General features: G+C 65.3%; 2 protein-coding genes across 2 annotated transcripts; both read left to right on the forward strand.

The window, feature by feature from the left end:
* Nucleotides 1–1,750: 1,750 nt before the first annotated feature.
* HES5 (hes family bHLH transcription factor 5) lies at nt 1,751–2,440 on the forward strand (the record flags this gene model as incomplete). The annotated part of the gene is made up of 3 exons (XM_082659344.1): nt 1,751–1,804; nt 1,880–2,045; nt 2,163–2,440. The coding sequence occupies 3 exons, from the start codon at nt 1,751–1,753 to the stop codon at nt 2,438–2,440; spliced, it is 498 nt and encodes a 165-aa protein (XP_082515470.1).
* A 2,695-nt stretch (nt 2,441–5,135) lies between these two features.
* Nucleotides 5,136–21,101, forward strand: PANK4 (pantothenate kinase 4 (inactive)). Its single transcript, XM_082656813.1, has 19 exons — nt 5,136–5,267; nt 8,859–8,941; nt 9,235–9,449; nt 9,886–10,069; nt 10,423–10,515; nt 10,885–11,038; nt 11,122–11,303; nt 11,947–12,028; nt 12,713–12,813; nt 15,143–15,298; nt 16,208–16,320; nt 16,605–16,692; nt 17,589–17,740; nt 18,553–18,608; nt 18,763–18,812; nt 19,189–19,293; nt 19,653–19,753; nt 19,841–19,909; nt 20,596–21,101. The coding sequence occupies exons 1-19, from the start codon at nt 5,144–5,146 to the stop codon at nt 20,807–20,809; spliced, it is 2,322 nt and encodes a 773-aa protein (XP_082512939.1). The 5' UTR covers nt 5,136–5,143; the 3' UTR covers nt 20,810–21,101.
* The last annotated feature ends 101 nt before the right edge of the window (nt 21,102–21,202 follow it).

Consider the following 21,202-nt stretch of genomic DNA (forward strand, 5'->3'; position numbering starts at 1 on the left):
TTCCCCCCCGGGAGCCCCCCAGCCTAATCCATCCCAGTGGGTGACCAGCAGGCTCTTGGGGCTGCCCTGGCCGTCCTGACACCATCCTCCTGCTTCCCGGATGGGCCCATCTCCAGGTCCCCAAAGGCTCTTGTGCTGCGGACCTCTTGAGCAGGTCCACCAAGCAGGCCACTCATAGCTGTGAGTCACTGCCAAGACCCTCGTTAAGGCCCTGCAATTCCCAGCTGCGCTCGGACGTGGCTGCCGTCCAGGGAACTGTGCTCCTGGGTTTCGACTCCGGCTCACGCACCATGATGCCAGCCGCTGGCTCCCCGGGCTGAAGCCCTGCCTCCTCTTTGGACCTTGCTGGGTCCCGCCTTGCCCCTAGAAGGTACTCCCAGCCCCACCCCCTCCCGCAGTCCCCGCAGAACTGGATTCCTGGCTGCAGAGAATCCAAGTAAAGTGATTGTTTTGGGTGGAGGGGTGCTCCCAACAAGCCCTCCCCTAGGGACCCAGGGTGGGGTTGGTGGTCCCCCAAGCAGCGGCTGGCCCTCAGCTGGGCTGACCAAGTACCGGGATCAGCGGTTCCTCCAGGGCGTCTGAGTAGGTACAGCGTTCGTGTGGGCTCCAGGCAGGAGCCTCATGTCTGCCACCTGGCACCCCCTTCCTCAGCACTGGCAAAATGCCTAGGGACAGCAAGCCCTCCAAGTGCCCCTCAGGCAGTGCAGAGCGGAGCATGCGGCCAAGGCTTCCCCCGAGTCACGCAGGAGCAGTGACCACACAGCTGTACAGAGCACGCCCGCAGCCACGCGCCCTCCCGTGCTCCGTGGACAGCCACGGTCAGACTCCCATCCAGATGGGGGTGGGGTGGGACCCTGGAGGCCACCTGCTGATTCAGAGCACCCCAGTTGCCACAGTCTGCTGAACTGCTCCAGGGAGGAGGGAGTGCAGCTCCTGGGGGGACGGCCTAGGTGCCGGGCTCCATGCTGGGCGTTTCGGGTACTCTGGCTCCCTGAAGCTACCCAGAGCCCAGCCAGGGAGGCGTGGCAGCCCATTTTCTAGCTCTGAAGTCACGTGTCCCAGGTGACAGCCTGGGGAGACTTGCCACATGTGCCAGTAGGTCTGATCCTGAGAGCCTGGGCCCCTCTTCCACCTGTGCAGAGGGAGGTGACTGTGTCTGTTCAGGAAAAGGGCGGCTTCCTCCGTCCCCCTCGCCTGTCAGGGACGGTGCCCACCCTCCTGGAAGCCGCCCGCACTTGTGCATTCTAAAGCTTCCCCTTATCTGGGCTCCCGGCCTCTACCAGCCAGCAGCGGGGAGTCGCTGGGGAGGGGGGGGGACGGGAGAGAAGAGGGGGAGGGAGGGAAGGGGAGGGGAGGGGCGCAGCTCCTTCCTGCCCCCACCCTTGTCCCCGCGGCCTGGGAAAAGGCAGCATATTGAGGCGCGGGGCTCCCAGCATCAGGCCCCGGGATGCTAATGAGGGCGAGCGCGTTCCCACAGCCCGGACATTGTGCCGCGCGGCCCACCTGCTCCTCGGGGAGCGCCCATTGTGCCCGCGCCAATTCACAGGCAATTTAGCGTGCGCTAATGGGCCGGCGCCTTTGTGCGGCCCGCGCCGCCATTGGCCGCGGAGTGTGGGAACGGCCGCGGCGCCCGGGCCCCAGGCGCCAGCCCGCCGCCCGCGCCTATATAGGGGCCGGGGCCCGCGCCAGCACGGGACGCGCCCGCTCTGCTCCCTGCTTCCTCGCCTCCTCGCCTCTCCCCGCGCCAGGCATGGCCCCCAGCACCGTGGCCGTGGAGCTGCTCAGCCCCAAAGAGAAAAACCGAGTAAGTGCGCGGCCGCGGCCCCTGCGGCCCCCGCGCTGGCGCGGCCGCGCTGACGCCCCCTCCTCCCGCCCGCAGCTGCGGAAGCCGGTGGTGGAGAAGATGCGCCGCGACCGCATCAACAGCAGCATCGAGCAGCTGAAGCTGCTGCTAGAGCAGGAGTTCGCGCGCCACCAGCCCAACTCCAAGCTGGAGAAGGCCGACATCCTGGAGATGGCCGTCAGCTACCTGAAACACAGCAAAGGTGAGCCGCCCGGCGCCCTGGAGCCCCGGCCCGCGCGACCCCCGCCCCGCCCCGCTCCCCGCCGCCCCGCGCCCCGGGCTCCCCGGCCCCGCTCACCGCCGCCCCGATTCCCCGCAGCCTTCGCCGCCGCCGCCGCCGGCCCCAAGAGCCTGCACCAGGACTACAGCGAGGGCTACTCGTGGTGCCTGCAGGAGGCCGTGCAGTTCCTGACGCTGCACGCGGCCAGCGACACGCAGATGAAGCTGCTCTACCACTTCCAGCGCCCGCCGGCCGCGCCGGCCGCGCCCGCCAAGGAGCCCAAGGCGCCTGGCTCCGCGCCCGCGCCCGCCCCGGCCAAGGCCGCCGCCGCCGCTTCTGCGCGCCAGCCCGCCTGCGGCCTCTGGCGGCCGTGGTGACCCGCGGGCGGCAGCCCTGCCCGGAGGACCAGAGGGCCAGCGCGTTCCTCTGGCAGAGGGAAGGGCCTCCCCATCGTCCGTGCCGCCCCTGGCTTGGACTGGCCCCTTCTCCGGAAGGCTCTCTCTCCAGGCTGGCGGGCCAGCAGGAGGGTCATTCTCAGAGAATGTGCGTGCAGTGTCCTTGTCATTTAGGGCCCACCTTCTGCCAAAAGTCTGACCCCATGGGGTTGCTCTGTGTTTGCATTTCAGCAAGTGACTTCTGGGAAGTCCCCACTGCCGGGGTTCTATGATATTTGTAGGCGGCGGGGCTCGGCCAGCCGGCGCCCCATGCGTAGAGGGCTTTCTTCAGATCCGGTGCTGCCAGGCCAGTGGGCCTGGCGCAGGCCGTGCCGTGGGCACATTTGCCTTTTGTGAAGGCGGAACTCAAGGTGTATCCTCGTAGGAACGACAGTGTCAGCCTGGATGGGCGTGGAAGGACAGGGCAGAGCCGTGGGCGCAAAGCCCCTGGGGATGCTTTGCTGTCTGGTCGGGGCTCACAACAGGGCTGTGTGGGGCGGCTGGGGGTCTCCACCACGATCCTTAAAGGATTCCCGTGTGGGTGGGTGCGCGTGGGCACAACTCTGTACTCAGAATTTGAACTCTCAGTCACGTGGGAGCCACGGGACTGCTCTAAAGACTTCTAATAAAATCCGACGAGTTCAGCCCCCTCCACTGTCTGTCTCTTGTGCCTCACACGTGTCCTCGGTGGCCACCGGGCAGGCGGGTCTGCAGGGATGACGGGGAGTGGGGACTATCATGGTCTGCAGCCACGGGTGGGCAGTGTCCTTGCCAGCGACCCCCTGGACACAAGAAGAAGGGCTGGGCTCCTGCTGAAGGGAGGGGGGAGGGAGGAGGGCAGGCAGAGGAGAAGCCCGGAGGGAGGAAGCAGAGGTGACAGGCAGGGAGGGAGGGAGGGGGCGGAGCAGAAGGTGGAAATGACGGGTGAGGGGTCAGGTCAGGAGGCTGGGGAGAAACGGGCTTTCGGGGAGAAAGTGAGTGAGAGGCAGGGAAGCAGGGGAGAGGCAGGCCAGAAGGGAGAGGGCCTCACGGAACACATCAGGTCCCCCGTGTGCAGTAGGAGGGGACATGGCGGGGAACCTGGGTTCCCGCCCTAGACCTCTCACTATAGCTCCCTGCAGGTGGGGGTGGTGGCAAAGTGACAGGAATGTCCAGCTCCGTCCAGCTGAGAGCAGCCCAAAAGCCACAGCCTGCAGCAGACCTCTTGCTGCAGCAAAAAGGGGGTAGCTGGGCCAAACACACAGAAGGTGTTTGCCCCGCCACGGTCCTCCCTGCCCGGCGGCCCTGTCCTGGGACAAGCTCCTGGGGTAACTTTCTCGGCCGGCCCACAGATGGCCAGCTGCCCTGCCTTCCTGCAGGTGGACCGCTCACCAAGGCTGAAACAGGCAGTGCTGGCAATGAGCCTGCCAAGGGCAGGCCCTGGTCTCAGAAAGGGCACCTATTTTTAGGCAGGCCCGGGGTGTTGGTTGAGTCTGCAGGGACCCAGAGGTACCCAGACTTGCCCTCCCTCGTTTCTGTTTGGCACCTCTCCTTGCTCTGCCTTCCATCCCTTTCTGTCCACTCTGCAGCGGAGGTCCGTAGCACCCCTTCCAGGCCAGTACTGCTAGTGGCCTCTGGGGTCCCTGCTGAGCCCTGGGAGTGGTGAGCAAGGGATGGGAAGCCCCTCTCACACCCCTCACGTTTATTGCTTGTGCGGCAGGCACACCATTGAACTTAGCGGGGGCAATCGCTGTTCTCGTGGGTGTACCTCCTGGTCAGGCTGACCTGGTCAGGCAGCTGGTGGCATGCTCAGACCGAGGCTGAGGTCCAGAGGCTCCAAGTAACTGGCCCAGGGTCACCTAGGAGGCAGGTGCCAAAGCCACCGCGGGCCCTCGGCATGCTTCCAACACTGGGCTCTTTTGCAAAGTGCCCACTGCCTTTGAGGGGTACACGCCTCTTAAGAAGAGCCCCCACGCCTTCCCAGAGACTAGCCCTGAAAGTCTGTCCCCAACACCACATGGAAGCTTTCTCAGCTTGTTCCCTGCAAACTCCCACAGACTCCCTCTTTTGCCAGAAAACGGCCTCCTCCAGGAAGGCTACTCGGCTTTCCCCTGCAATTTCTGAGGATCTCACCATCATTCACACATCTCGCCCAGCTGCAAGGGTAGCTCCTACTCCGGGCGGGGTGAGAAAGGCTTCTAGAGGGCGGGGTCCGCAACTCCCCCTGTTTGCATAGGGTTTTTTAACACCCACGGTCCTGCACTCCTAGGGAACCAAGCTGGTGGGTCCCAAGCGTCTTCACGTGCAGGTGCCAGGCTCACAACAGCAGTCACTAAAGAAACCGATTACCCTGGTGGTCTCCAAACCCCAGGTGCCCCCTCTGCACTAGCTCATATCATTGGAGGTCAGCATCCGGCCAACTCAGTGAAGGAACAACAAAGACGACGACAGCCCAGAGGTTTTGTGTTGAGCTGCCTCGCGGTCCGGTCTGGGGGACCCGCGCCCACCTGCCTGAGTCGGCCCTCCAGCCGCCACCGCCGCGGCGGCGGGAGGGGCGAGGGCCGGCCCGAACGCTCATTAGCATAATCTATGCGCGGGAGGCGTTTAGCAGTCAAATATATGCGCATATATCTCCATGGCTGATGAGGCTGGCCAAGCACATTCAAAATGGCGGAGTGTGGAGCGAGCGGCAGCGGGAGCAGCGGGGACAGCCTGGACAAGAGCATCACACTGCCCCCCGACGAGATCTTCCGCAACCTGGAGAACGCCAAGCGCTTCGCCATAGACATAGGTCGCCGCGGGCGGGCGCGGGGAGCGGGGCGGCGGGGGCGGGCGCGGGCGCGGGCAGCGAGGCCGGCGGGCCGGGGCGGTGGCAAGGACGAAGGGCGGGGCGCGGGCCGTCGGCGCGCACGGCCTGTCGGGCCTTGTAGTCCGCGGGCAGCCGGCGGCGCCCGCTCTCTGCGGCAGCCGGACTACAGCTCCCGGCAGGCGCCGCGCGGCCGGAGCGGGGCATGCAGGGGCTCGTAGTCCCGCGGGAGAGGCGGCCTGGCTGCCCCTCTGGCATCCCGCCTCGGGAGCGGGGGTGGGGGTCGGCCGCCGGGCGGCGCAGCTCCCCGCCTGCCGGAGATCGGGGGTCGGGTGTCTGGGGCCGGGGCTTTGGAGGACCTGGGCGCAGACCTCAGGTCGGAAGCACCCCCGAGCCCCGCCCCCCGCAGGGCCCTCCTTCCCTCTCCGACGCGTTGACGCCTCCCGCCGACCGCTTTCTCAGATGTGGACGCTGAGGCGCGGATACCCGGGCGGTTCGGGGCCGGTCCATGACCTCCGGCCCGGGACCCCCGCGCGCCTGGCCCGCCGTGGCCGCTCAGTGAGTGCAGGGACAGACCGTGCGCTTCTCCCCGGAGGGGTTGGGCCGCCCCGCTCCCCTGTCCTTGGGGGGGGGGGCGGTGTCCAGGGAAGTGGGGAGCGTCCTGAGCCCCCACCTGCAAAGCCAGAGGCCGGGCGGAGCCAGGCAGAGGGCGGGCGAGGGCAGCTGTGAGCCTGAGGTCGGCCCCCCGAAGGGGACGCGCCAGAACGGTGCCCGGCTGGACGTTGGGCCAGAGACGGTGAGCGCGAGGAACCGCCTGGGGGCTCAAGTCAGCCCCTCGGGGCCCTGCCGCTGTCCTCGGAGCCCTGTGCACTCCGGATGTGATGGCAGTCCAGTGGCCGTGTGCTCGGAGCTTCCGCACTTGATGCTGCTGCCCTGACCCTGGGGGCTCTGCTCCAACGGGTCGGCCCCTAACGTTTCTGAAGCGCCCCCGAAAATTGGCTGGCCACAGGGCTTACCTGGGTCGTTCTGCGTGGCCCTACCTTGTGGCGCGGAAGGGGGAGTGCCTGCCTGTCCTCCAGGGCCGAGCCCGGTCAGGGTTCCTTAGCAGAAAGACACTCAAAGGCATAGTTTCAGTGTCCATGTTTATTTCCTCTCTGAAATTTTCCCCCGGCTCTGAGTCCTCTGTCTGGTTCTTTAAAAGACACGTTCATTGCTACTAAGGACAGACATTTGTGGGTTTATTTTGGGGGGGGGCGGGGTTTGGCCACCCTGCGAGGTTTGTGGGGTCTTCGTTCTCCGCCCAGGGATTGAACCTGGGCCCTCAGCAGTGAGAGCGCAGAGTCCTAACCACTGGACCGCCAGGGAATTCATAAGGATAGACTTTTGTTAGTGTAGCTGATGGGAGGTCACGGGGCTCAGGGCAGGGGTCCTCCACCCAGGAATCCACAAAGCCAGAGTGCTGTCAGTGGTTCACAAGCAGGTTTCCGGTTTCCTCTCCCCTCCCCAAGCCCTCAGTCCAGCTCTGACGGGGCGCCCCTCTCCGCGGGTGGAGTCCCTGCTTCAAAAGCCTCAGGGATGCTTTGGGTCAACACATACCTGAAGCTGACTTGACTCCAGGTTTCTGCTGGGCAGAGGGAGGGTCCCTTGGGTGAAGCAGAAGGGGCCACAGGGCAGGGATGTGCACGGAGGTGCCTGGAGTGGAAGGACAGCCCCGCACCATGCCCCGGGGTTCTGGATGAACTGGCGGGTCTTGGCTCAGGTCCCTCCCATCAGTCGGGGATGCTGTGGGCCCCAGGGTGGAGCATGGGGTGGGGTGGCCCGGAGAGCCCGTGGCGTCCACCAGAGAGCGCGAGACTGCTGGCCGCCTGGTCACTGCCCTCGTCAGGTGTGACGTGTGCGGCCCCGGCCCGAGTTGGCATTCACTCTAATTGCAAGGGACCCTGAGAGCAGGTAGGCTCCCACAGGCGCCCCCTGTGCTGCTCTGTGAACTCACCCTGGCTCAGACTGACCGCACTGCTCTGCTCGCAGCCCCGTGCCCCATCCGCTGTCTCCTGGCTCGGGTGGGAGACAAGTCTGGGCAGTGCCGGGCTTCGCCCCACTCGGGGTGCACGGTGTGCGGTGCGCAGGACCCAGCTCACTCGCCACGGCCCCCCACAAACCCCAACACTGTGTATTTGGGTTGTGATTTATAGCTGACTTGAAGAGCACACTGTCTGGAATTGGATTTCTGTGACCTGGGTAACTTATGATGAGCTTCTCAAAACATGTCTTCATCCCTTTGCGTTGCCTGTCTTTTTAGGAAACGATTTGTTCACAGAGGTGCATCGGGCAACAAGCATTTCAGTGGAAGATGCTCCGTGCCAGGCCGGGATTGGGGGCAGGGAGGAGGGATAAGGAGGCTTAAGGCCAGGTTCTGTGTCTTAAGCTGACGGTCTGGGGATGAGAGCAAGCCCAGGACGACGGGGTTCAGTGACCAAACGTGGCCCCGCGAGGCCAGGTCGCAGGACGTCCCGGGAGGCCCTGTCCACACTGCCAGACAGGTGGCTCCGATGGGACAGGTGTGACTGGCCTCGGAAGCTGGGCTTTGATTTTTCTTACCTGGAGGAGCTTTGGCCTTCGGATACCGTGTTTCCGAATCTGTGTTTCTGACTTGAGTGTTTGTGGAACACTCCCTTAGTGTTTTGCCACAAAACAACAGTTGTTAATAGTTTTAGCCGCCTTCTCCAGACAAGGGGTTTCCCCCTTATTTTTGTCGGGCCTCCTAGGAAGCACAGTTGGTTCCAAGGTCACTTTGCAGAGCTGAGCCTGCTGCCTCTCTCTGCTCCGCCGTTCGTGGCTTTCACAGCCGTGAATCACCTATAGCCTCCGACGCCTCCTCTCTGACTCAGGAGTGGGGCTCGCCAGAACTCCTCCTCCAGGAGGACTGCTCTGGGGATCTTTTTAACTTGCCCAAAGGCCTTATCTGCTTCCTGATATTCTGTCCCTCGTCACAGGCCAGGGGCATCCAGGCTTCCCAGGGGCATTAACAAGTCCCCGCCGCCCTCTGCAGGGCCTCCTCGGTGAGTCCGGGCCTCAGCTGCTGCTCTCCGGCCCCTTCCTTGCACATTCCTGGTGAAAACAGCCCCTCCCTCGCCTGCATTGCCTTCTCCACCTCCTTCTGCGGACCGTCAGTTGTATGCTTTTCAGTGAAAACAGTGCATTTGTCAGCGTTTTCCTTTGGTTCATCCTCAAGATCAGAGTCTGAAACAGAATTTTCCTAAACCACTGAGGGTCGCCGAGCCACCCAGAAACAGCAGGTCCCGTGCTCGTCAAGGACTCAGTGCTGGTGGAGAAACGGACGATCTCCATTTCAGTCTGGGCCCGGAGGAGGAACAGAGCTTTTCAAGGAAGGCAGAGTGTGTTTAGGTCTCCCAGTTCATTCCTTTCCTCTGTTTGGTGCCCTGCAGGGTTTTCACGTTCAGGTAGCACCAGACTCCTTGTGGGCAGGACCCAGGGCTGGCAGAGGAGGCCTGTGGAAGGGCAGCCTCGGGTCCCTTCCAGCCACCTCTGAATCCGCGGCATCTGTCTCCCCTGTAGGCGGCTCGCTGACCAAGCTGGCCTACTACTCCACCGTGCAGCACAAAGTGGCCAGAGTGCGGTCCTTCGACCACTCAGACAAGGTGAGCCTCCTGGAGGACCCCGGGCAGGCCCTGGAAGCTTCTAGTGCCGATGCCCCTCCCTCACGCTCCCAGCTTAGTTCCCCTTCCATCCCAGCCCTGGCAAGAGCACCCCCGCCTCCCGCCTGCTCGTGCCTCCCCCCCGAATCTCCCACCTGCGTCGCCATCAGGACTCCCACGGACTTCAGGGTAGGCAGAAATCGTCGCCGCTGCTGAGGGTGCCCAGGGGCTGTGTGTCAGCGTCGTCCCCTCCCCGAGGCAGTGCACACACGCGGGTTCCCCACCCTCACCCCCAGGACACAGGGCAGGACCACGAGCCGCCCTATGAGATCTCCGTCCAGGAGGAGGTCACCGCCAGGCTGCACTTCGTCAAGTTTGAGAACACCTACATGGAAGCCTGCCTGGACTTCATCAAAGACCACCTGGTCAACACCGAGACCAAGGTCATCCAGGCGACCGGGGGCGGGGCGTACAAGTTCAAAGACCTCATCGAAGAGAAGCTGCAGCTGAAGTGAGTGGGGACCTCGGGGCGGGGAGGGGAGCGTGGGGGCCGGTTGGCCTCCGCTCCCGGGGTCGGGCCCTGACTTGGCGGCCGCAGTGGCCCCTCTCCTGCACCAGCCCGTTCGCCCGGCTCTGGGGGTTCCTAAGACCTCAGGACCCAGTGAGGCTCCGGGTGGCTGGTGGGTGGCCGCGGGCCTGAGGCCAAGCTCTGGGCCGGCTGCAGTGGGATTCAGGTGGCCGAAACTCAGGAAGGCTCGGGGGACTGAAGATGGTGGGTGGGGAGAGGCAAGGGCTGAAAGGAAGGGAACGGAGCCCCGAGACCGAGTCGCGCCCGCTCCCGCGGGACGGGGGGTCCCGGGGCCACGGCCCTGCCGGGGGGCGGGGAGGCAGGGGCCATTCGTGCCGTGGCCCGTGCCGGTGCCAGTGGCTGGGCTGCTCCCTGGCAGGGTTGACAAGGAGGACGTGATGACCTGCCTGATCAAGGGCTGCAACTTCGTGCTGAAGAACATCCCGCACGAGGCCTTCGTGTACCAGAAGGGCTCCAACCCCGAGTTCCGGTTTCAGACCAACCACCCCAGCGTTTTCCCGTACCTCCTAGTCAGCATCGGCTCTGGGGTCTCTATCGTGAAGGTGGGGCCTGGCTCGTGGGAGACGACGGGCCTCTGCAGCGCTTTGTTGAGCACTGGCTGCATGTCGGAGCCGTGCCGGGCACAGGCACGCGGGCACAGGGAGGCGGACACAGACCCAGGCCTGCCTCTGGCGCTCACGGCGCGAGGCCGCATGCGGAGTGCCTGGCGCGGGCGGTCTGCGGGGAGGTGGGCCCTCTGCTTCCAGCACGAGCACCTGCCGAGCCCACCGGACTCGGCCTTCAAGGGCGCCGCCACGCAGGGCAGGGGATACCCCTGAGCCGCCGCGTCCCCGGGACTTGCTGGGCAGTGGCTGGGGGCCCCCTTGCTAACGCACCTGCCCTCGTTTCGCTCCAGGTGGAGACAGAGGACAGGTTCGAGTGGATCGGCGGCAGCTCCATCGGGGGTGGCACCTTCTGGGGGCTTGGGGCTCTGCTCACCAAAACGAAGGTATTTGGGCAGCTCTGGGAGGATGCTCCTGGCTCCACGGAGCAGCCTGTTTCCTGGTCCCCTCAGGAGAGGGTTGGCGGCTGTGGGGTCGGAGGCTTGTGCTTGGCTGGGGTTGTTGTGAAAGTGGCTCTTCCCTGTACCTCGTCCTGCGTCCCGAGTCTCCGAAGGATGGGCGTCCAGGTGGCCAGAGTGTCGCCCAGCTGGGTGGTGCACAGAGGCTGCCCGTCTCCCCCCACCTCTGGGCCATAACAGGAGAGGGCCTTCCCTACCCAGCGCGGCGGCTGGCCTCCTTCCGTGGGCTCGTCCAGGGCCGTGGGGTTCTCCCAGCTTGCGGCTCCTCAGGTGCTCCCGTCTGCTCTGTCCCCACAGAAGTTTGACGAGCTGCTGCATCTGGCTTCCAGAGGCCAGCACACGAACGTGGACATGCTGGTGCAGGACATCTACGGAGGGGCCCACCAGACCCTGGGGCTGAGCGGCAACCTCATCGCGAGCAGCTTCGGGAAGTCGGCCACCGCGGACACAGGTACGGCCTCTCGCCCGCTCTGGCTGTCGGAGGCGCGTGGCGCCCACCTGGCCGCTTGCCCAGCGTGCCGCTTCCGCCCCCAGAGTTCTCCAAGGAGGACATGGCCAAGAGCCTGCTGCACATGATCAGCAACGACATCGGGCAGCTCGCCTGCCTGTACGCCAGGCTCCACTGCTTGGACCGGGTGTACTTTGGGGGCTTCTTCATCCGCGGCCACCCTGTCACCATGCGCACCATCACCTACAGCATCAACTTCTTCTCCAAGGTAACGGGCCACCGCGTCCTTCCTCTGCTCTGCCCGCCCCTGGCCCGGGCCCCCGTGTCTCCAAACTCTCAGGCCTGAGAGGGGACGGGAGCAAGGCGGGACCCAGCTGAGCACCCCCAAGCCCCTGCCCGCAGCCCCTTCCCACCCACTAGCTCCGGGCATCCTGCGCTTGGGGCGCCGTGGCCATCCCTGAGTTTGGCACGTTGCCGGGGGTGGGGTCTAGAGACCGCCTCCCACTGTCCGCGAGCTCCAGGTGAGCTTCTAGGTGTCGGTCACGGCGTGGGGGGGTGTGGCCCCCAGCAAGCATGGGGAACTGGGTGGGTATCCGTTTTGTGGAAGAAGTTACCCTCTGAACCGGGGCTCCCCACGCCCCGGGCTGCTCCCCATCGCGCGCGTTACCACCCGAACCATCATGCCCCCCGCCCTCCCCCGACGCCACCCCCGTCTATGGAAAAGTGGCCTTCCATGAAACCGGTCTCTGGTGCCAAAAAGGCCGGGGACCGCTGCTCTAAACGGTGGGCCCTTGAATTCCGCGTGTGCGTACAGCCCCGTGGACAAGCGCCGAGTCGGGAGGGAGGCCACCTGTGTCGGGTGGACTTGCAGCCTTGGGCTGAGTGGCGCTTCAGGGGCGTCTCCGTGGCAGGGGGAGGTCCAGGCGCTGTTCTTGAGGCACGAAGGCTACCTGGGCGCCATAGGAGCGTTTCTTAAAGGAGCCGAGCAGGACAGTGAGTACAGCGCGGCCTATGTTGGGCAGCGGCATCGGGAGGCGGGGAGGCCTTGGGGAGTGACTGGAATGGCTGCTCGTGTTAAGCGATGATCAAGGGCTGTGGGTGGACATGGTGTCTTCGTGGGCTCTCCCCAGCAGTGGCAGGAGCCTTTGCTGTGATTCTCCTGAGGGGCCGGTGGAAACCGACTCGCGTGGGTGCCACGTAATCAACCCATGGGTCCTTAAGTGACGGGGCTCCGTGCAGGGGCTGCGCGCACGGCCTCGCCTCCGAAGGCCTCGGCCCGCCGGCTCCTCCCGGCCGTCTGCCCAGCTGTCGCTTCAGATGCGCATCCGGTCTGTCCTCTTTGAAGGACACGTGAAGGAATCGCAGGCGTGATTCTGCGCGAGGAAGCACAGGGCAGACTGCGTGGGGGTCAGCGCCAGTCAGAGCAGCCCAGGCAGACCTTCACTGCGTCCCTAAGTCCAGCTTCTCACTTGAGATAAACCACGGGTACCTTTCGGAAGCTGCCGCTCAGCTTGAGAGGTTTCTGTGCCAGTAAGGAATAACACAACAGAACAACGCCCCCGGCCCGCCCGGCGCCAGGGAGGCCTTCGGCAGCCGGTCCTCCCAGAGGCAGTCCCGCCGCCCAAGGTTTGCCGAGCCGCTCGCCCCTCGGTTGACGCCGGGTCTCTTGTCCCACAGACCCAAACCAGTACAGTTGGGAAGAGAACTACGCCGGCAGCTCCGGGCTCATGAGCTCCTCGCCCGAGCTCTGCCCAACACAGCGGCCGAGGAGCGGCACCGTGAGTACGGGCGTGGGTGGCCCTGGGTCCCACGTGCGCCGCCTCCTCTGTGGCCTCCTGGTGGTCCCCGAGGAGAGCCGCCGTGGCCGGGCTCGAAGGCGCCTCCTCCTGGTGCAGGCCGGTCGTGAACCACAGACTCTGGGGCCGAAGAGAGACGTTTGCAGCCTGCAGCTGGCTGTTCTCATTCCTCCCGTAGTGTCTCACATTCTTCGGGTGTTCAGCCGGAGCCCTCAGGGCCACGCGGTCCCTGCCGGGCTTGCAGGGAGAATATAAAGTTTCGGGACCACAGGGGGTCTTTCCTAGGGCTCTGGGACCGTTCACAGCAGAATCGGGGTAAAACTGGGGGTCGCGGGCACCAGCCTGGGCCCCTTCTCTTAGAACACGTTCTCTGCGTGATGGTTTCAAGGCGGTACCGAGCCTGCAGAGTCTGCGAATTTCCTCAGGCGATTCCACCTTTTCCTCAGTCGCCCCTTGGGGTGAGGCCCACCATGTCTGGATGGGAGCTCCCCCCGCCAGCCGAGCCGGTGTGGAGAGGGTCTCCCAGCTGGGACGGGATGGTACTGCCGTGGCCCCGTCCTGGCCCAGATCATCGTTGGATGAGCTGTTGCCATCTTTTTTTTTTTGGCGGTACGCGGGCCTCTCACTGTTGTGGCCTCTCCCGTGGCGGAGCACAGGCTCCGGACGTGCAGGCCCAGCGGCCATGGCTCACAGGCCCAGCCGCTCCACGGCATGTGGGATCTTCCCGGACCAGGACACAAACCCGTGTCCCCTGCATCGGCAGGCGGACTCTTAACCACTGCGCCACCAGGGAAGCCCGTTACCGTCTTATTGACATCACGTCCCTGATAACCCAGGAAGTGGTTTATCAGAATCGCACGTGGGGCTGGAGGACAGGCCGAGACCTGCAGCGGCCTGGCCTGGCCTGGCCTGGCCTGGGCACACAGGTCGGGATGCTACCTTCAGGACAGGTTGCTAGCCAGTTTGGAGGGAAAGTTGGTTTTCAGTTGTAGATGCAGATTCTCTTGTAAATCAGTGTAAACATGGCAAGAATGTGCCTCATCCGCCTCTCACTTCCTGGGGAGAGTCCCCCCCACGTGTGGCACCCCCAGTTCCCACAGCTCCACACCGCATCCTTTGCAGCCGGCTGTGCGGGGGTAGCTGGGCCCTTCCCAAAGGCAGGCACCAGGGGCAGGGTTGGCAAGGCCCAGGCCCGCCGTGACGGGTGTACAGAGAAAGGCGTTAACGTCTCTGACTTGTCGAAGGACGACGTGGATGCCGGCCACACGGACGGCAAAATGAAATGGGTGGGCGGGCCAGAAACCTTTCAGCCAACGCTGATGTGCAACGCGGCCCCTCTCCGTGACAGCTTGGGCACCCCACGCGCCTGTCGTGCTGGGGTGTCCCTGCGAGTGGGCGTGGGGATCCCCAGGGGCAGGGGGCCAGGCCGAGCTCAGATGTGAGCTCCCACTCATCGGAGGACAGGGCGGCCCCTGCCGGCCAGCCGGGCAGCAGGCAGCCATTGCTGCCTTTGACCCCCGTGGAGACACACCGGCTCCTTCCCTGCTAAACGTGCGCTCACGTGGCGCGTCCCCAAAGCCCATCTCTCCCTCGTGGGGTGGATCTTCTCATCCAGACCATCCCTGGTCCGAGCACACCTGCCGCCTCACCCTGCTAGTGGGCCAGTCAGCAACACAGGGCCAAGTCCCAGGTGGGCAGCTCCCTGGAGGGTGGGGGGCAGGAGCGGTGCCTGGAGGACGAGCCCTGAGCTCACTCGCTTGTCACGTCCCTGGAGCAGCTGCCTGACACAGTTCTCATCCGAGAACGGGGCCAGGCGCACAGGACCCTTCGTTTGAAAGACCCTGGCGTGGGCATCGAGCGTCCCGGCTTTGCTGAGCATGGCAGGGGCAGTGGGTCTGGATGCGGGGCGTGGGGGGACGGGGCGGTGTGTCCCCCCCCGGGAACTGACCCCGGGCAGGAGCCGCAGGACAGAGCCCGGTGGGCAGGGCGGTTGGACCAGAAGGGCGGTCGGTGTGCGTGCTTCAGAGCGCGGAGCAGAGAGCATGGGGCGCGGCAGGAAGACGGGTGCGTGAGCAGACCCAGGGTCGGGGCGTCGGGCTCAGGGCCCCGGACAAGTGGAGGGCTCGCCCGGGCTGAGAGAGGCCGTGAGAGGCAGGCAGGGCCCAGGGCCGGGGAGGAGCCGGGCTCTCCATTAGCCGTGCACGGCAGCCTCCCTTCGTGCGGGGAAGCCGGTTCCAAGACCTGTAGAAGGGGCTTTTGGTCTTTCAGAAAGGACACGGCTGACGTGCCCGCCTGCTTCTCGTCCTCCCAGTTCGACTTGCTGGAAATGGACCGTCTGGAGAGGCCGCTCGTCAACCTGCCTCTCCTTCTGGACCCGTCCTCCTACGTGCCTGACACGGTCGACCTCACGGACGACGCGCTGGCCCGAAAGTACTGGCTCACCTGCTTTGAGGAGGCCCTGGACGGGGTGAGGGCCTGGGGCGGGGGTGAGGTTGGGATGAGGGCTGGGGGCGGGGCTGGACACCCCCAGGAAGAAGACACCCGTCCGTCCAGGAATTGGGCTGTGGGCCTTTGAGGTCCTGGCTACCTCTGACTGTTTCAGGTTCCCAAGGGGCAGTGAGAGGCGGGATGGGGGAGAACAGGGGTTTCCAGGAGCCTCTTATTTGAGGTGTAATTCATAGTTCCCAGGTGGGAGCCTGACTGAGTAGTTTGTTGGGACGTGGTGTCAGTGAGGTGCGTCCTCATCAGCTCGCAAGTGGCTTTCCCGGCTGCCGTGTCTCTTTAAAAAGCAAGCAGTTTGCCCAGGGCTCAGGGGCAGCGGCGGCTGGCCTCCGGCTCCAGGCTTGGGGGCAGCAGTGGCTGGCCTCCGGCTCCAGGCTCAGGGGCAGCGGTGGCTGGCCTCCGGCTCCAGGCTCGGGGCAGCGGTGGCTGGCCTCCGGCTCCAGGCTCAGGGGCAGCGGTGGCTGGTCTCTGGCTCCAGGCTCGGGGCAGCGGTGGCTGGCCTCCGGCTCCAGGCTCGGGGCAGCGGTGGCTGGCCTCCGGCTCCAGGCTCGGGGGTCAAGGCCATGGGAGCCTCCTGGGAACGCCCATTCCTCCACGACGCCCCTCAGAGAGGCCCGTGGGGTCTGTCTTCAGAGCGAGGGGTCCCACAGACTTGGAGATGCTCCAGAACCACCAGTTCCCCCAGCAGAGCAGGAGCTGGTGTCCAGTGGGCCCTGGGGTTGGTATCAGAGGACACGGACATGAGCTTTGGGTCAGGGCTGGCGGCAACCCCGTTCCCACCTGGCAAGGGAAGCCCCCAGTGGCTGCCACCAACGCCTGCCGTCCACGGGCTGGGGGCTGCCCTGAGCACTGCTGGCCGCCCCGTCCTTGGTAGGTCGTGAAGCGCGCCGTGGCGAGCCAGCCAGGCTCCGTGGATGCAGCCGAGAGGGCCGAGAAGTTCCGCCAGAAGTACTGGAACAAGCTGCAGACGCTGAGGCAGCAGCCCTTGTGAGTGGCCCACCTGCTCGCTCGCTGCTTGTGAGGGCCCCGAGAGGCGGCCTCTACGGGGACGCGCGCTCGCACCCGAGGGCCGAGTCCCTCGAAGTTCTCCAGGAAGCTCTGTGCCCCTCCCCGGCACACACTCGGGGATGCTCAGCACCCCGCTGGCCTCCTGGGCTTCTCCTTTTGGCGCCTGGACGCCACGAGGACGCCCCTGGGTGGGGAGAGTGCGATGGGCAGTGCAGTCGGCCGTCCAGCCCACTCAGCCGCCCTCCGCCCGGCTCTGTCTTCAGCGCTTATGGGACCCTGACCGTGCGCAGCCTCCTGGACACGAGGGAGCACTGTTTGAACGAGTTCAACTTCCCGGACCCCTACTCCAAGGTGAGCGCCCCCTTCTCGTGGGTGGGCACATGCTTGCAGAGGGCCGTGGGGAACGGGGCATCAGTCCCGTCCTGTCCAGCGAGCGGGTGTGCTGGCAGCCCTGACCCCCGGCACTGGCGACAGGCTGCATCCTGGAGCCGCCCTGGTGAGGGTCCATCTCCCAGGAGCTCTGGGCCGCAGCCCCTCGGTCGGCAGCACCGGCTGTGGACCGATGCCGGCGCCACTGTGACCTCGTCAGCAGCGTGTCCTGGGGGTTCTAACCCGCAGCCGGTGAGGGTGGCGGGCATGTGGCACTGAGGCCCCCTCGCCTCTTCCTGGCCTCCTGAACTCAGCCTGGAAACTCAAGGGTTGGTGCCTGAGGATGTCCGTCCTGGCCACGAGCCTTCCAGGGCCTGGCTGGTGGCCTGGAGGTGCCTCCCTGGGCTCTTTGACCAGGAAGCCGCGTGCCCTGGAGCCGCGGGCGGGGTCCGGAGCCCACCGACCTCAACTCCCTGTCGTCTCCTCCCTGCCCTCGCACGGGGTGTCTGGGGACAGTGGGTCAGGGTGCCGAGGGTCTCACGGTCAGGGCAGCGGGCACCCACGGGGTGTGGGTCCTCCGTGCTCGGCCACGGCACCGTCACACCTGAGCCTCTGTCCTCAGTGCACGCTTCAAACCTGCACCGATACCAGCGTGCCCCCCATGCTTGCCCTCAGCCCGCGTTGCTCCGAGTCAGCGCTGCTTTTAACCTGACGCGATCTGTGTTTGTCTAGCCTCCCGCAGTGACGTCACATGGGAGTCTTCTGTCCCCTAGAACGGGCTCGCTGTTGGTGCTCTCCCGGCGCGGTGCTCTCCTCTCCCTGCTCTGCCGGGGGCCTGGGGGAGGCCAGACCACGTCTTCATTCGCATCTCCCCGCAGGTGAAGCAGAAGGACAACGGCGTGGCATTAAAGTGTTTCCAGAGGGTGATCCACTCTCTGGATGCCCTGGGCTGGGAGGAGAGGCAGCTGGCCCTGGTGAAAGGGCTCCTGGCTGGCAACGTCTTCGACTGGGGAGCGAAAGCCGTCTCTGAGTAGGTGCCCGCTGTCCTCACAGCCCCTGCAGGCCCATCCCCTCCCCTCCTCCTTCCGGCTCGGCCGTAGAGCCACAGCCCCTGGGCCCGAACTGACGCCTGGGCCACACGTGGCTCCGGCAGTCCCAGCCTCGGCCGGCCCAGCTTGGCCCTCGAGGAGGTGGCAGAGGGGGCACCGGGGGTTCTCGGGGGATGGGGTACTGCTGGGGGCTTGCTGGGCACGTGTGGCCTCGGGAACGGATGGGACAGGTGCTGGGACCCAGCCTCCCTGCCCGCACACAAGAGCAGGCGCGTAGAGGGCTGCGGGTGTGGGTGTTGTCAGTGTGAAACTCCGCGTCACAGTGACCGTGTGGGGTGGGCTTAGACGCTGTTGGGTGTTTGGAGTGAATAGGTGCCTCGTGAAGTTCAGCGGTGGGCACGCGTCTCCCCGTCCCCCCAAGGGTCCTGTCCCGGGGCCTGCTGTCTGGTGCCTTCCCTGGGGCTCCCGTGCAGGGGACTTGCTGGGTCACCCAACGTGCGCTTTCGGACCCGGGCACCCGGGACAGCCATCGCCCCCTCCCTGCCCTCAGCACTGGCTGCCCCTTGGGCGGCACGTTGGGGCGAGGCTGGTGGCCGGTGCTCCCCAGGGGCCTGGCCTGTGGCTGCAAGCACGGAGGCTTCCCCGTGCCACCTCCCCCGTCCTCGAGCCGACGCGGCAGCAGTGACGGGGGACAGCATGCTCGTCCAGCTCGGGAGGGGCTTCGTGGCCCACGGGAGCGACGGAGGCCAAGGTCCGGGGCTTTGGTGACTTTGTCTTCTCCTCCCCTGTGCAGCGTCCTTGAATCTGACCCCCAGTTTGGGTTTGAGGAGGCAAAGAGGAAGCTGCAAGGTAGGGGCGCCCAGGGCTCTCCTCCAGTGCCAGGACTCGGGCCGGTGGGGGGAAGCAGCGAGGCGGCCGCGCGTGCCCGCTGAGCCGGGGGGAGGCGAGGACCGGCTCCCCGGAGAGGCCGGCGGGCGGGTGACCGCGTCCCTGTGTCCCGCAGAGCGGCCCTGGCTCGTGGACTCCTACAGCAAGTGGCTTCAGAGACTGAAGGTACATGGAGCTGTCCCCGCCTCTGTCCTGTGCCCTAGGGGCCCGGGCAGGGTTCACGGGTGGGGAGGTGGCGCGGGCCCGCGCGGTGCACCGAGGGCCCCCCAGAGTGTCCCCCTCAGCCCCCCGCCCCGAGCTACAAGCATGAGCTGGCGTCCCTGCTCCAAGCCTGACTTCGGCGGGACAGCGATGAGGTCACTGGCCTCAGGTCAGAGGTCCTTCGGGCTAGCAGTTCTGGAAGAGGCCGGGGCTGCCCCTGTGCCCCCAGTGCCTGCAGGACCCAGCAGCCCTCGCCCGGCCGTGGGGAGTGGAGTGTGGAGGTGTCTGGAACGCTTGGACGCGCCTGTTCCCAACTGAACGTCCTGGTTTTGTCTTACAGGGGCCCCCTCACAAATGTGCCTTAATTTTCGCAGATAACAGTGGAGTAGACGTCATTTTGGGAGTCTTCCCCTTTGTCAGGGAGCTTCTCTCTAGAGGGACGGAGGTGAGTGTGGAGGGCCGCATGGCGGGTCCCTTGCCCAGCTCCTGTGCTCGGTGGGGTTGGCATCGCCCTGGGCCCCTCCGTGTGCAGGTAGGTGCCGGGTAGGCAGTGGCACGGCAGGAGCAGAGGAGACCTGGCCGGTCGCGTCCTGGGGCTTAGGTCAGCCTGACCGCGGGGCCCTGGGGCCGTCTCCATCCTGCCCCAAGAGCCGGCCCAGCCGTGAGAGGTCACCAGAGGCCGTGCTCCTCCGCTGGCAGCCCCAGGTGGGGGGGTGGGTGGCGGGCGGGCAGGCGGGTGAGCCCAGGCTGGCTCAGTACTGCCGGTGGCCAAGGTCCCTAAGGAGCCCGGGCGTCCTGCCGCAGGTCATCTTGGCGTGCAACTCGGGCCCCGCCTTGAACGACGTGACCTACAGTGAGTCCCTCATTGTGGCTGAGCGCATCGCGGCCATGGACCCCGTCGTCCGGTAAGCTGGGCGGGGGGCTGGGGCGCGGCGGGGCAGCTTCCGGGGGCGCCGCCTCACGGGTGACCTCACGGGTGCTGTGCTCGACAGCTCGGCGCTTGGAGAAGGGAGGCTGCTGCTCATGCAGACTGGCTCCAGCTCCCCGTGTCTCGACCTCAGGTAACGTGGCCCCTCTGCCCCCGGGTGCCCCGGTCCCCTGCGGAAGCCAGCTGTGCCAGCCACAGCCCCGGGCAGGGTCCAGCACCTCTTCCCTCGGGACCCTGGGAGGAAGAAGCAAGGGGGGCGTGTCCCCACCTTGGATAATTGTCCTTGGATAATCAGCTCGTCACCACAGTGCTTTCCACGCCGGGGCTTCTAGAACCTGGAGCGGCCCGTGTAAAGGAGGGCACATCTGGGCTCTGGACTGTTGGCCTCTCAGTCTGTTCCAGTGCTGATTCTCCAGTATTGACTTAATCCCCTTCCAGGTCCACTATTAAGCAACAAGGAGGGACAATAAAAAGCTATAGAAAGGACTCAGATTCTTTAAAGTTCAAAATACAAAAGTATCGTTAAGGCCCAGTTTTCAGAACCGGCTTCCTTGTAGCAACGGGAGCGCAGCTGCCAGGGGTCCCCAAGACCCTGGGCCCCGGGCCCCGGGAGGGTAGCTGCCGGGCTGGCTGTCCGGGGATCAGGCTGGACCCAAGGCCCACGTAGTTGGGGGGGCCGAGGGTCGGGGGTCTCCGGCGTTCCCGCCAGTTGCCGCCCTTGGCTGGAGGCAGGGTGTGGCGTCTGCCCCGGGTGCAGCTCAGTGCAGGGTGCCAGGCCCCCCGCCTGCACCCTCCTCACTGCCCCCTTCCTCCCCGAAGCCGCCTGGACAAGGGGCTGGCCGTGCTGGTGCGGGAGCGCGGCGCCGACCTGGTGGTCATCGAGGGCATGGGCCGCGCCGTCCACACCAACTACCACGCGGCCCTGCGCTGCGAGAGCCTCAAGCTGGCCGTCATCAAGAACTCGTGGCTGGCCGAGCGGCTGGGGGGCCGGCTCTTCAGCGTCATCTTCAAGTACGAGGTCCCGGCCGAGTGAGGCGCCACCGCCGCCGGGCTGCTCCGCCCGTCGCCTCAGGAACGTATCTCGACGGCAACAGGGACCCGCGTTCAAATCAGAGTATTTATATTGTGCTTCTGTGAGAGACCGGCTGCACCCAGGTGTGGGCTCAGCGCTCGTGGCCTCGGGCTCGGTGTTTCTTCAGTGCTGACGTGTTCGTGGTGGGGAGACACGACTTTTGTCCCGTGAGACGTTCTTATTGGAATATATTTAACTGTTAAATAATCTTTTATATATATATACATATATACATATATATATATATATATATATAAAAATATAAATATATACGTATACGCCTCTGACAGGACGCTGAGGTCAGGGCACGGCAAATAGCTTCCAGAGTGAGAACAGAGCGTTTCTGCCTTGGCT

The sequence above is a fragment of the Grampus griseus genome (assembly GCF_964374135.1).
Source record: "Grampus griseus genome assembly, chromosome: 1".
NCBI lineage: Eukaryota > Metazoa > Chordata > Mammalia > Artiodactyla > Delphinidae > Grampus > Grampus griseus.

Excerpts from the sequence above, each read along its gene's own strand:
- PANK4 (XM_082656813.1), top strand. The coding sequence starts at position 5,144 with ATGGCGGAGTGTGGAGCGAGCGGCAGCGGGAGCAGCGGGGACAGCCTG. Across the intron at positions 16,693-17,588 it reads TCCCGGACCCCTACTCCAAG|GTGAAGCAGAAGGACAACGG; the intron begins GTGAGCGCCCCC and ends ATCTCCCCGCAG. Across the intron at positions 18,609-18,762 it reads GGCAAAGAGGAAGCTGCAAG|AGCGGCCCTGGCTCGTGGAC; the intron begins GTAGGGGCGCCC and ends TGTGTCCCGCAG.